General features: G+C 38.2%; 1 protein-coding gene across 2 annotated transcripts in view; it reads left to right on the forward strand.

Moving 5' to 3' along the window:
- Positions 1–14,827, forward strand: part of epha6 (eph receptor A6) — a 695,995-nt gene that overhangs the window by 617,078 nt on the left and 64,090 nt on the right. For both annotated transcript variants that reach the window (XM_072585079.1, XM_072585081.1), the window contains 2 exons: positions 512–697; positions 13,432–13,493. In XM_072585079.1, coding sequence (XP_072441180.1) covers positions 512–697; positions 13,432–13,493 — 248 coding nt within the window. The remainder of the gene's footprint in view (positions 1–511; positions 698–13,431; positions 13,494–14,827) is intronic.

Raw genomic sequence — 14,827 nt, forward strand, 5'->3', positions numbered from 1 at the left:
AAAATCAGCCACAAAAGGTGTTCATTCCAGTAGTTGCAGCTAGCTTTTAAGTCCAGTTCCTGAGGTAGAAAGATTTTATATGAACCCACTCCTCCACCTAGTCCTTAAATTAATATTAGTAAGTCTTTTTTTTAAATTTTCATCTGCAATGAATAAGACTTTACATAGGGTCAGAGCAATTGAAAATCAGTCTGTGTGTTCCTCTGGTCCAGCCCATTTGTTTGATTTACAAACCTGATGTTTGACTTCAATTCTTTTAAGTGACCTCTGCCTGGAGGTTGAAAGAAGGCTGGCCCTAATTGGTGGATTGACTACTCGTAGAACAACAGTCTCACACAAATCAAACAGATTTACCGTATCGTTTAGACCATGATATTTTAAATACCTAATATTGAATTTTCACATATTAAATATAATGATTACAACTGAGTGGCTATCTTAGATTTCTGATACTTGATTAGTTTGTACTATATTGAAGTAACTTCCTTGTTCTCACAATTTGTGTTTTTAGGGGAATTTGGAGAGGTCTGTAGCGGTCGGCTAAAGACACCTGGAAAAAGGGAAATTCCTGTGGCTATTAAGACCTTAAAAGGAGGTTACATGGATAGACAACGAAAGGATTTCCTCAGAGAAGCTAGCATCATGGGCCAATTTGACCACCCTAACATTGTTCGTTTGGAGGGAGTTGTAACAAAAAGTATTTTACTTTTTTTATATTTATTGCATTTCAGCTGATTGAAATAAGACAACGTGTTAATATATAACCATGAAGCATATATAGTATGCAACTAGTATTTGGACGACTGTTCTTTTGCAACGTAAAATTAATTCAATTAGTCCAAAAGATTAGCACTCATGGTGAGGTGGAGAGGTGAGATTGTGGTAGTGGCATGCATACAGAGAGGTCTGTAAAAATATGATAGGGAGCAGCAGGAAATGCAGCATAAGAAGGTTGTGGACTCACCTAAAAGCCTTTTGCTTTGATAGGGAAGCACGATGGCTTTTCTTTCCAGCTAACATAAATTAGTGATAAAATGACTGTGAAAATGTAAATCCTCATCCACCTGAAACTGACTGCCCTAGTGTGCTGAGAATGGATTTATTGCTTGTTCCTGACCACTCCTTTCCCAATCCCACCAGCCCACTACCCTTCCCCACCCCAACTCCACTGCCTGCCTGTATTAATATCAGAATTCAACAGGTTCTGATCAGCTTTAACATATTTAAAATTGTAATGCCTCAACGAATACAGACCCACACATTTTAGGAGTTTTAAAATGGCTATTAAATTGACCATGGGAGAATTGCACATGCAGAATGATATTCAGAATCTGAGATCAGAATTCAAGTTGAGGTTAAAGAGGAAACATGTCTATATTTGATTTTACTTTACTGTGCACATGTAAATGGAAACTATTTCCGTAAGTTAAATGGTTGTCTACCAAGAGGTTATGTTCTTCTGTATGTATGTCTGTGTGCCTGTGTGACACACATACCAATTTTAAATACTATTTTGTTTTAGTTCCCAATGACCATAAGGAGTTCAGCAAGTTAAATTGTGTTGTGGAATATTGTATGTACTACTGATTAGCATGGTTTCCATGTTTTTCAGGTATAAATCGATATAACATTGTTCAGTTTAGTCATGAAATACAATTTGTGATGCTTTCAGCCCACTGGTGAATTGATGCTGCACATTTCTTTAGGCATCCTGGGCAGCTCTGTGCCACAAACACTCTGCTTCTTACATAGATTCATTAGTTGCACAACGCCTATGGAAAGACCATTCTGTAACATTTGGTCCCAATGAACAGAGCAATGGAGGACCTAGTCTTTTCAAGCTTTTTCAGTGGCTTCTCATTAAAGTTAAGCTTTGTTCATAAATACAGAATCTTTTCTGTCGAAGCAAGGCCACAGGGTGTGAGTGCTTTCAGAACTTCAACTTCACCTTCACCACAATTGAGGAAGGCACTGGCAACATGTGCTATTGAGACTGAAGGCCCAAGGTCACTTCAGGTCACTTAGTTTGAGCTAAGATCAAGTTTTACCAAGCTCTGTCATTCCTGTGAAATTCTTTGTCCTTATTTTAGCATCCGTGGAGTAAATATCTTTTTAAAATATAAGAATAACCAAAACTCCTAAGTGGATTAGTAGTACCACAGTACACTATTTCAACCTAACAGAACTGGTATTCAAATGGTGTATACTGTAATATTATTGATTTGTTGTAAGTGGAGCTCAAGCTCAAATTTATTAGCTTACAATGGCACTATTTGTTCTTTATTAATGGATTAACTCCAATACTAAGTCATTTTCCAGGTTAAACTGTAATGACTAATTAACTTCTCTAATGCATTGAGCCAAAACCCCTAAATGATGCAGTGATCTGCTCCACTTACCTCTATGAAATGTCTCAAAGTTTCAGTTGCCTGTAAATTACTGACCTTTTTAACATATAAAGAAGTCCGTATGCTGTGGTTAAGGGGACCAGCTTTCATTCAGTCTTCACCCCTTTGGAGATGAAATATAAGAATCTGACAGAAGTGGGAATGCCAGGCGTTTCTTGTTTCTCTCCCTTCTAGTTTAAAGTCAAGACCCAACCGGAAAGGTAACAATTTCTGTGACAGGTCCTGCTAATTCTGCTCTTTTTGCCTCTAATACAAAGCATACATGATGGAGGTATACTGACATGCTGTGATTCCTAATAGAATTGAGATCCATATTTGGAGTTGATCTTTTTTTTGAAGGTCTTTAGCTTTCCAAAGACAAAATGAAACCATCAAGTGGCTGCCAGGTCCATTCTTTTTTAAGATGTCTCTCTCTTGGAACGCACAGAATGCTGTGACTGGGAGAAGTCTTATTTTTATCCACTTATGACCACATGGGTCCTCAAGAATATTTGAAACTTTTGTCTTTAGCTTTTTTAATGTTTTATTTTAACTTATTTAGTTTAGCTTATTTATTTTTGCTCTAAAGTCTATATTACCTCTTTGTCAGTATAGTATTCCATTTCATTTCCAGATTTTCTCTTCATGTTTCCTTCTGCTTGTACATTACCTTCAGGCCATACTTGGTTGTCCCTGACACTACTCATCACCTCTTAAGATGTGTCATATCTCCCACTACAGCTCTGTTATAGCTTGAAGCTATTACCCTGCTGTTCTACACAATAGGCATGTCAACCAAACTGACTATGCCCTTGAGATTTTAGACGCCAGCAAATGACACCAATAACATCATCATTCATTGACAAAAATGTGCCTGTCTGCAATTTACCATTTTGAAGATAACTCCTTTAGAATGATAAAATATTGGATGTAGGCTGACATTTTCATTCATTGACATTCAAATTTAGTGACATATGATTTGTACTTTTTAAATTTTTGGCAAGTTACTACTATTTTTGGAATACAATTGTGAGAAATTACATTTGAGCTGTGCAGAGATTGGAACTGAATTTGATCATCTAGATGCGCTAGACCTTCTGAAAAAAAGACATTTTTTTATACTGAAGTCATGAGAAAGAGAGCATTCTCCCTTCCAGACAACAAAGAGTTGTTAGATATGTGCCAACTCTGAACTGGAACCAACACAGCTTCTGAGATTTTCCTAGAAGTGATACTGATATATCATGTGTATCAGCCATGCAGATGCATTAGTATGTTTTATTTTCTTAGTCTTGTTTTGGCACTGGATGCAGTGTGTTTATCCAAATTTACAACAAGCCAAACTATTAAACCAAATAACACTTGCTCATTAATGCATGTCAAAGTACAAGCTAATTAACTCCACATGTTCTTTTGTTAGAAAATAAATTAGACATATTAACAAATTATTGAAACGTCTTTCAAAATCCTGAATTAAAGATTCAATGCCAATTGGATATCTGCCCATTTTTCCCTTTGTTTAATCCTTAGTATTTTGTAGCTGCAGTAATAGTTAGGATAGCACTATGGGGAAGATTTTCCCTTGATTGTGCTCAGGTTTTGCTCTTTTCTCAGATATAAGGCAAAAATAAAGGTGGGATCTGGAACACCATGATCATTGTATTTCCTTTGCACTACCAGGTGGAGGAGGAGTGGGTTATGGAATGCTTCCATCTTCAGCAGGGATAAGGCAAGAAGCTATAACCTTATAAGGTGAAAAGTAACTTCAGCTCACAATGTACTTCATTTTATTGAGTCTGTAGCTGCAAGTTTAAAAGTGGAGCTCAGATCTGGTTGCAACCTCCCTTCAAATCTGAACTTTTTACTGTATTCTTTCTCAGAACATGAGTATCATTGAAACATCATATAATTCAACATTTATTGTCCAGTCCTAATTGCTCTTGAGAAGGTGGTGATGAGCCACTTGAACCGCTTGCAGTTCTTGTGGTGTAGATATACACCCAGAACTGTTGGAAAGTGAGTTCCAGGATTTTCACCCACCAACAGTGAAGGACCAACAATATGGTTCTAAACAGGATGTTGTGAGCTTGTTTGGAAACTTGTACATGGTAATGCTTTCATGGTGTGCTGTTTATCCTGATGTAGTAATGCTTCTGTCAGCCTTTGTAATATTAGAAACTGGGTGTCAATACCATGGGTAATGCAATATCCAGTGGACATTTATTACAGCTGTCGTACATAATCATTACATCTCTCTATTACATTGGTTTGTGGGTTAACATTAAACTATTAAATTACATGGGACAACATACTTCCAGTAGTTTCACGTGATCTTGGAGTAATATGGAGTTTGAAATCTTTATATTCTCAGGTCACAGGCAAATGTACATTGATGATATCATGAGCATGTCTCTTAAAGGTATGCTGACGCACTGACCATGAGACATAAGGCAACATCTGCTGACCTTGTCTTCTGAAGGAGCAGTTGACAAGCATCCATGGTGCCTATTTTATTACTGACAAAAATAAACTGCAGATGCTGGAATCCAAGCAGGAGGCTAGAAGAACACAGCAAGCCAGGCAGCATCAGGGGGTGGAAAAGCCAACATTTTGGGTGTAATTCTTCTTCCGTACAGAAGCAGTCCTGAGGAAGGTTTACACCTGAAATGTTGACTCCTCCACCACCAGATGCTGCCTGGCTTGTTCTTCCAGCCTCCTCCTGTTTTATTACTGAGCTGAGCAATGGGACAGTTTTCAAACAACAGCCATAATGTTTGTGGTAGGCCTTCTCCCTATTACAGTTTCCTTCCCACCCATCCATTTTAGCAGCAAATTCTTCCAATATCAGTACCTGTGCTGCATGTAATTGGACAAAATTATACTCTACAAAAACGGGCAGGTTTATTTCTGTTAAACAGAGGGAAGTCTCAGTGTCTTCTGACCATTTAGTTTGAAGGTTGAGAGAGTGGGAATGGAAACTGGTGTGCGTGATCTTCCTCATAGTGGTGAAATCTTGAATTAGCATTTGATTACTAGGACAGTTAAGACATATTAGGCAGATGAAATAGCTATAGATCACATTCTGCATCTTTAGTTAAGTACTGATGACTGATTCCAAATTAGTTTATTTTGCACTGTTGATTATTAGGAGAAAGAAATGCAAATGTTAGCAGAGGAATAAGCTTCAGACAATTATAACATCATCAAATGTGCATTGGTCACTTCAGGGAAGAAACAAAACTCGCCACCATGGAGGTTCCCAACTCCCAGATGAATGCAATGTTATGGCTTACACCTCACAGGATGTGCAAAAGTTGCTCATCCTTTTCAGCACTTCATGCCTGATGCTTGGCTACCCATAAGCATTGCCAAGATGTGGAGGGTGGCTAATGTAGTATCTTTTGTTTCAGAAAGGTTGTATGGAGAAGCCAGGGAACTATAGACCTGTGAGCTTGACTTCAATTGTGAGTGAATTGTTGGAGGTGATTATAAAAGGTAGGATCTATGGACATTTACAAAGGCAAAAATTGATTAGGGATAGTCAGCATGGTTTTGGGCAAGGAAAATCATGTCTCACAAACTTGATTGAGTTTTTTCGAGGGAGTTACCAAAAAGGTCGATGAAGGCAGAACAGTAGAAGTTGTTTATTTGGATTTTTGTTAAATCTTTGACAAGGTTCCACATGGTACGCTAATTAGTAAAGTTAGATCAGATGGGATTCAAGCTTAGCTTAATAATTGGATACATAATTAGCTTAATAGCAGGAGACACAGAGTAATGATGAAGGGTTGCTTTTTGGAATGGAGGCATGTGACCAGTAGTTTTCCACAGGGGTCGGTTCTGTTTTGTTGTCATTTTTATACAAATGATTTGGATGACAATACAGAAGGCACCGTTAGTAAGTTTGGATATGACACCAAAATTGGTGACATAGTAGACAGCGAAGAAGATTTTGTAAAATTATAAAGGGATCGTGATCAAATGGCTCAATGAGCTGAAAAATGGCAGATGGAGTTCAGTCTGGATAAATGCAAGGTATTGCATTTTGATACAACAAACAAGGGTAGGGCTTATACACTTAACAGTAGGGCCTTGGGTATTGTTGCAGAACAGAGGGACCTAGGGGTACAGGTACATAATTCTTTAAAGTTTGCATCACATATAGACAGAATGGTTGAAAAGGCACTTACTTGGCGCACTTGCCTTCATTGCTCAGTCCTTTGAATTGGGATGATACAGGACATTGGTGAGGCCTCTTCTGGAATACTGTGTCCAGTTCTGGTTGCCCAGTTATAGGTAAGATATTATCAAGCTGGAGAAGGTTCAGAAGAGATTTACCAGGATATTGCCGGATATGGAAGGTTTAGGTTACAAAGAAAGGCTGGATTGGCTGGCACTTTATTTATTGGAGCAGAGGAGGTTGAGACATGACCTGATAGATATTTATAAAATAAGGAGGGCTACAGATAGAGTTAATGGTAATTGTCTTTTCCTAAGATGGGGAATTTCAAGACTAGCGAGCACATTTTTAAGTTGAGAGAGTGAGATTTTAAAAAGGCATGAGGGGCAACCTTTTTACACCGAGGATAGTTCGAGTGTGAAATGAACTTCCTGAGGATGTGGTGGGTGCAAGTACAATTGCAATGTTAAACTGATTGTCGTGAAGTTGCTGGGTTTATCTTTACATAATTTTTTGAACAAGGATATCACATTTGCAGTTCTGCAGTTCTTTGGCATCATACCTCAGTCTAAGGAAGATTGGAAAATTCTGACCACTGCATCCACAATTTCCGCTCTCATATCCTTCAGTTTCCTTTTACACATCTGATTTAGTCCTGGTAGCTTAAATTCAGATAGATTATTCAATAACTCCTCCCTACCAATTTTAAACCATGAAAGTACATGAATTCCTGTCTTTTTCTCAATCACTGATCTCTGAAGTATTTCTTTGTTTGGTAAAAACCAGTATAAAGTATTTATTCCCTCCACTAAAACCCTTCTTCATGTGTGAATCTTCTTTCTGGCTCCGAATTCACATGCTCCTGTTCTTCCCACCCTTTTACTAATTAGATATGCCTATGCAAGACTTTAGGATTTACTTTTATGTTAGCTTCCAGTTTCTTATCGTTTCTTTCTGCTTCTCTTATTTGCTCTGTCACTTCCCCTCTGAAATATCAATACTGAGCCTAATTCTCAGTTGTATAATTCACCTGACATCTATCATCAGCGCACTTTTTCTACTTCATCTTAATCACTATCTCTTTCATGATGCAAGGAGCTCTGGATTTTTATTCTAACTTTCTTTTTATGGAAATATACCCTGACTGTACAGACAGGTATTTTTTTCAAAAGTAACCCATTGTTTAGTTACAATCTTGCCTTTGATACTAGTTACTTTTGGCAGTTCCATTCTTGCCCCACTGACGTTGATTTTGCCACAGTTAATTATTTTCACTCTAAATAGCTCCCTTAACCCAATAATACGAGGTGACAAAGGGGCCACAGTTTGAAAGCTTGCGATTTCAAATATACCTGTTGGATTATTACCCTGGTGTAATGTGATTTCTGACTTATAATACAGTGTTTACATTCCTATAAACTGTTCCCAACTAAAACTTAATCCACTTGGATTCCAAGAAACAATTACAGCAATGCTTCCTTGCCAGTGGAAATTGCCATTCTTTTCCGATCATATTGCAGAAAATCTTCCTAAACATGTTCAGGGAACTCTTAAAAACCAAAAGAATGTCAACAGAAACTGCGGGAAAAGCTCAGCAAGTCTGGCAGCATCTGTAGAGAGAAATCAAAGTTAGCATTTCGTATCAAGTGACCCTTCCTCAGAACTGCTCTGCAAGTTGGATCCTGAAATATATTTCCCTGCACTGCAGTTAGAATAACCTGTAGTTGATGCAATTAGGTTCACACTTTTTTTTGTCAGAGGTGTAGCATTTGCAATTCTCCAGTTCTTGAACATCACCCCAACTCTAAGGAAGATTAGGAAATCGTCCTGCTGCCTTATCAAATTGAAGTGAAGACTACCTGTTCTTCTCAATATCTCCTCCTTCACACCAGTTTGTATGTACTGACTACAATGAGGAATGTAATCGTACCTGTTTGTGTTCCTTACTTATTGCAGATAGATTATTTCTCTGTCCCATCTAAGACAACTGCTCTCTCCAAACCAGAAATGACTTTCAGACACCACACTCGAGAACAGTAACAAAGTCAACAGTTTTCAACTTGGAGATCTACCAATCTTCTAAGACTGAAGAAAATGTATTTGTGAAAATTGACCACTTGAATTAATATAGTCAGAGACCTTTGAGGGGAGATGAGCCAGTGGGAAAAGTAATTATATACATGAATGTATAGTTATATTAATAATGGAAAACAAGCTTTAGGGGACATGTATAGTGGTCTAAGATTATGAAAGGGGTAATGTTAAGGAGTGCCTGAAGCACTCACATTGGTGTACTGGGAGAACAACTCAGGATCTCGAGAAAGAGGGAGGAAAACCTACCTCCTGGGTCTCCATCTCCGTCTCTGTAATGACATCTATCATAGTAAAGTAACATTTTCCTAGTCCCAGATTTATTACTATGGTGACTGAAACAAGGATGACAACACTCAATATTAATTAGCGAGTTTTGAGAATATGTGTAGCTCAGGTTGAGATTCTGGATGTAGGTTTGCTCGCTGAGCTGGTACATTCATTTTTGTTTGAAAACAAATCTTCCAGTTCAGCAAGCAAACCTACATCCAGAACTAAATATAAATGGTTCCACAGGCCTGGTCTAAATAATTGGGACCAACTGGTGATGCTGTTCAAGATTTCACAGGAAGCCAAACTCAGACTATTTGCTTTGTTGGCATTCCCAAGAGAGGAGAATGAATTAAGAAAAGGATGGGGCATTAATGATTGTGCTTCTGTGTTATAGGGGAGCACTGCTGTTGATCTGTTTCAATAGAAAAGTTATTACTAGAAGCCAACAAAAAGGTATCCATTGTTGGCAGCCACAGAGATCACTGGAGAATTCTGTCCTAACGGTTTATCTACTCATTATTGCTGACATCTAAAAGGGTTACTTTAATAGATGTAAGACCCACTAATTTGAATTTGTTACTGAATGGTTTAGAATTCTGGATGATATTAGTGCATAATCTTTGCTCAGTTTTTCTGCAAATATTAACATGGTAAATCACACTGTCCTTCTCTGATGCCTTCCCTCCATTTTCCACATGAGGGTGACTGCTGTTCCCAGCTTCCACCTTTAACCATGCCATTGAAACTGCAGCTCTCCCTGCCATGGCTGTGTCCCCTTCCTCATTGACATTCCAGTCCTTGGTAACATCATCTACAAGCAAGAGTCTACGTCTGCTTGTAAACTGACAACAGTGAGCTCTATCGCAGATCAGCTGAGGAAGGCAATTTACCAGCACAACATCAGTGGAATTTAATACAAGTGACTCCTGTATTTTCTATGTAACATGAGTGCTTTGGAGGTAGTGGCTGAGATAGGAACAGGTTTGGAAATCAGAGTTAGCAGCTGGAATAATTCAGCACACAGATGGGAATAGTATCCTATGTGAGAAAAGGTCCAGGAAACAGGTCAGCAGACAAAATATTGAACAGAATTATAACTTAAATACAGAAGCATGAGAATGATGGTGTGTTCTGTCTCATAGTCAATATGTCAGTGTACCTTTAAGAGATATGCTCATGATAGCATCATTGTATGACTGAGTATGTAAAGATCTTATTCTGTACCCTAGTCAGGGGATCATTTGAAGCAGAACACGTTGCTGGAAGCATGTTGCTCAATGCCTCTCTGATATAATCTAATAAACTAAGGTTAGGCTAGACATTTATGTGCCTGAGCATGTAATGTTTATACATATTTGTCCACTGTAATAAATACCTGCTGGATTCTTCAACACCATGATATTCACGCCCACTTTCATATGTTGCAGGAAATAATCTAAGCATTGCTGAATTAGGAAAAATAGCCGATTGGAAGTAAAATCACATCAAATGGCATACAGAGTGTGGTCCAGGAAGCAGAGATTCACAGCTCTACATAAGCAATCAGATCAGAGATCATCAAATGTAAGTGGAGGTTAGCCAGTGAGGTCAGTACAGCAGCAGAATGACTGATTTATAGATGATGTTAAGGTGAGCTTTGCCATGTAGTAGGTAGGAGGCGAGACTGCTGCAGTGCAAGTTGGGAAATGAGGTGGAGAAAGGGGACCCTACAGACTCAGCTCCTAGTCAGATGAGCTCAGTAGGATTGGCCTCCATGTGTTCTACAGTATGATCATCCTCATTCTGACTGCATTGCTTCTTCTCTGGAATGGTTCTTATCACTGGAGATAAGTACCTGCTAGTTCTCAGATTTCACTGATTATAATATTTGTGAAGAGAAATAAAAGCTTAGAAGCTGTTTAATAACATAAGCATGAACTGAAAGATGAAAGTAAAAGAAACCCTACCCTAAGGGATAATAGACATCTATACGAATTTAATGCCATTTGCAATGACATTTTTTCAGCGGCTGTGTCCTAGATTAGACTCCAAAATCCCTTGCTGCAAAAGAAAATGTAACAGCTGATGTCCAAATACTACTTGTGTACTTATTGATGTCCCAATTTCAATTAATTAAAAGCAGTAGTTTTTTTTTTAACTTTTTCTTTATTTGGAGCATGTTGGTCGACCAAGCAGCTTTTCACATTATATTTATGTTGTGATTGGCTGCAGGTGGTAGATGGACCATTGCATAGAAATAGCATAGTGAAGTGAGACAAGGGAATTCAAAGTCTTATATAACACAACAGATTTATCTGACATCAGGAGAGCTTTATCAATTACTGTCAATTGCATTAATATTTGATGCATGCAAGGCACTGCTTAAAACCTGAGCCTTTTTCTAACAAGCAAGAGATGGCTGTGAATATTAAGAAGTATAGCTCTATTTAAAGCATATGGTGCATATTTTTACATAAAGAAGGACAAGTGCACTCAGGATTCAGTTCTATAATTTCCACAGCAACCTGTTCAAAAATTACATATTCTGAAATTTTTGTTTGTGGTTTGAATACAAGTTGCCAGAGAATCATTTATGCTATACTTGCGATAGTAAACAAAAAAAGTGGCCGTCAGTTGTTAGCCTTCAGATTTCTGGAAACCATATCAAAGGGAGTTATGTCAATCCCAGTGACTATTGAAGACCGTGATGAAGAGAAGTATTTTTTCAGAGTGTGATAAATCTTTGGAATTCTTTTATGTCAGAGCGAAGCAGTGGCTATGTCATTGAATATATTCAAGACCAATATTCTTGAACAGCAAAAAACATCAGGTGCTATGGAAACAGGCAGACATGTAGAATTCAAGCAATATCAGACCAGCCATGATCTTATTAAATGATGGAGCAGGCTCAAGGTGCCAAATGGCCTATTCTAGTTCCTACATTCCCACATCTACAAACTTGTTGTATACTTACCACATGATTATTCTTTTCACCAATAAAGGATTAGACAGGAGCATAGAGATATGCAGATCTCACACTCACATACAGTGAGATTAATGTTAAATTGCGATTGATAGGTCCTGGAAATTTATGGTCATCCATTGTAGGAAATACTGATGAATGTTAGGCTCCTGCCTGCAAGTGGTTCCACTTAATGTTTTTCCATTATATCTTGTAAAGGAAGCAGCCTCTGAGTCATGTGTTTCCTTCTTTCCTGTTCATTCAGTGTATGAGGAAGTCAGTACGTTATCTGAAATGTACCATTGGGCAGACCTGGACCACACTAGGAAGGACCAAGCCAAGAGACTTTATCGGAATAAAGATTGCTCCCTTGTACAGAAACCCTACGCAGGATTTTCCTTTGCACTGTCAGACTCTGACTGCTGTGTCAACTACAAGGTCTGACCCCTGATCCATGTCCAAAGTAGTCACCAAACTTCAATTATGCTGGGATTAGTTAGTGCATGAGCAGTGGGTGCACAATTAAGGATGGCACCAGGAGGCTGCCTCAATTTCCACAATGCTGCAGCAAGCTGACTGGAAAACTCCAGATATTCTCTGATTTATTGTTTCAAATGGCTCATGAATTCTGTTTAATTAAATACAGCACCTCAAAAGATTACTCCTTCCAGGTAGGATATCAGAAGTTGTTTAACTTCTTGAATATTTCCATTTCACAATTCGTTAGATTTCCTTCTTGCTCCATTATTTAAGTTCAACTTGTCAAAACCGATTGCTTTGACTTTACGTCTTTGGCTTTGGTCTTACCTGACCTCTTAATTATCTTATCAATCCCACTTCTGCTTGGAGGTAGTTAGCTGCTCTAATGTTGAGCTAGCTTCCATGAGAATGGCATGGGTGGGACAGTGCCAGGAACCAGCTTGCTGACTAGTGGCACAAAATAAGCCAACTGCTCACCTCAGTTTTCACCCCCAATATCAGAACCAAAATCCTAGCCCAAAAGAGATGTGGCTGGGATTTGGGCAGTGTGTTAGAAGTGGTGCTTGTTGCCCAAGTTAAACTCATGTATTATTAATGTTCAAGTATTTGAACAAGGCATAAGAATAGGCCACTAAATCCTTCAAGCCTGCTATACTATTGAGTGAGATCATGGCTGATCTGACTTTCAGCTCAACTCTACATTCCATCATACCCCAACGAACCTTTCATCTCCTTGGTAATCAAAAATCTATCTACCTCTGCCTTAAAAATATTTGAAGATTCTGCATCCATTGCCTTGGAGAAAGGGAATTCCAAAGACTCGGAGCTCTTATTTTTAAACTCTGAACCTTGGTTCTAAATTCTTCCACTAGAGGAAACATTATTTTAAAGGTCACCAGATCAAGTCCCCTCAGGATCTCAAATATTTGACCATGTATCGCATTCTCTAATAATTAAAGCAGGTATCTTTTGAAGTAAATCGGTCTGCAGTTTGGTCAATTTCTTGGCACTTAAGCTTTCAATCCTATAATCGTGTCTTTATGTGATGTTCTACTTGTTTTTTTTGTTCATGTCTGTAGGTAGGCCAGTGATGATAGTGGTTGAATATATGGAAAATGGATCCCTGGACTCATTTCTGAGGGTAAGACAGTTGATACACTTAAAATAAATACAATGAATTATTTGTTGGGCATAAATTTTTAGGTGCTGTTCCACATATTGTCAAATGCACAAGTTATTCAACTGTCATATTTTCTTTTTGCAAGACATAACAAATGAGTTGACACATGAATGTAATTATTAAAGCTTTGTGGCTTTAAAATAATGGGCTTTAGGAAATTGGTAATCAAATGCACGTATTAATTTAGTATTTTCATAGATGCACATTAAATGCCTTAAAGACAAATGTCTGGTTACTGTTAGTAATGCAGGCCTCTAATGCTGGTAGTGAGCCTGACCGTAGCAGCCTTGATTTATAACATTGACACCACCATTTCACAGGGCAATCTTTATCTATTGTGAACAGAAAGGCCCATCTCTGATCTTGTCCCATGTAATAGTTTTGATTGTTTTCCTTTCAATAAAAATGTAACATTACAAGCACAAAAAATAGTACTGTAACTATTTGCCCTGCTGCAAGTTCGTTAAGCAGGTTTACATGTCTGAGCAGCTGACAAGGGACCTCATCTAACTGCTGTACACATTGGACATAATATCTGAATCATTAATTTCAATGGACAATAACAATCATATGCACTGTGTATCCTGATTTTATATTTCCACTGCCATTGACAAAGCCCCATTCCAGCAATGGCACATAAAAGGATCATCATACAATCTTGCATGAAATATATTTGTTCCATCTTTGTGATGATCTAAACCTTAGTGGAAATTCCAAAAGCAGTAATAATAGGGGAGTAATTTCTTCATGTGTCTAGTCAGGCTACATTGATTTCCTGGGAGAAGATAGTGTTCTTGACCCCATTTTGTGGAGCCCATGTAGGTTTCTTCAGAGATGAAAATACAAGTTGGGCATGTAGGAGCCCTCCCTGCTGGCTGCTGTTGAGGAATTGATGTAGATATGAGGAGGAAGCAATGTTGTAAGAATACTTTTCACCTATACCTGAAGGCATAGAGGCGAGTAAAAATGGTGCTGAGGATTGGAATTGTGCATTGAGTAATTGGAAAGTGGCATCTAGGAAATGTATGGGGTGACATTCTTTCTTGGAGACAATAAAAAACTAGAAGAAGGTTTGAGCAAAAGGTGAGAATAATGGCCCAAAGCTTCTGATTTCATTTGGAACAGATCCAACTGATGGTTAACCTATTGAAGATTACTCATGTACCGAGTAGTGATGTTTTAAGGTTAAGCTTCCTTATCTAGCCTTCCCTAATTTCCTCTATCATGGGAAAATTATTAGGAATCTGCACAATTCAGAATCAGCCCTTTTAAGGCATTAACTGTTGTCACTCAGT

This window comes from Chiloscyllium punctatum, chromosome 15 (genome assembly GCF_047496795.1).
Source record: "Chiloscyllium punctatum isolate Juve2018m chromosome 15, sChiPun1.3, whole genome shotgun sequence".
In the NCBI taxonomy this organism is placed as follows: domain Eukaryota; kingdom Metazoa; phylum Chordata; class Chondrichthyes; order Orectolobiformes; family Hemiscylliidae; genus Chiloscyllium; species Chiloscyllium punctatum.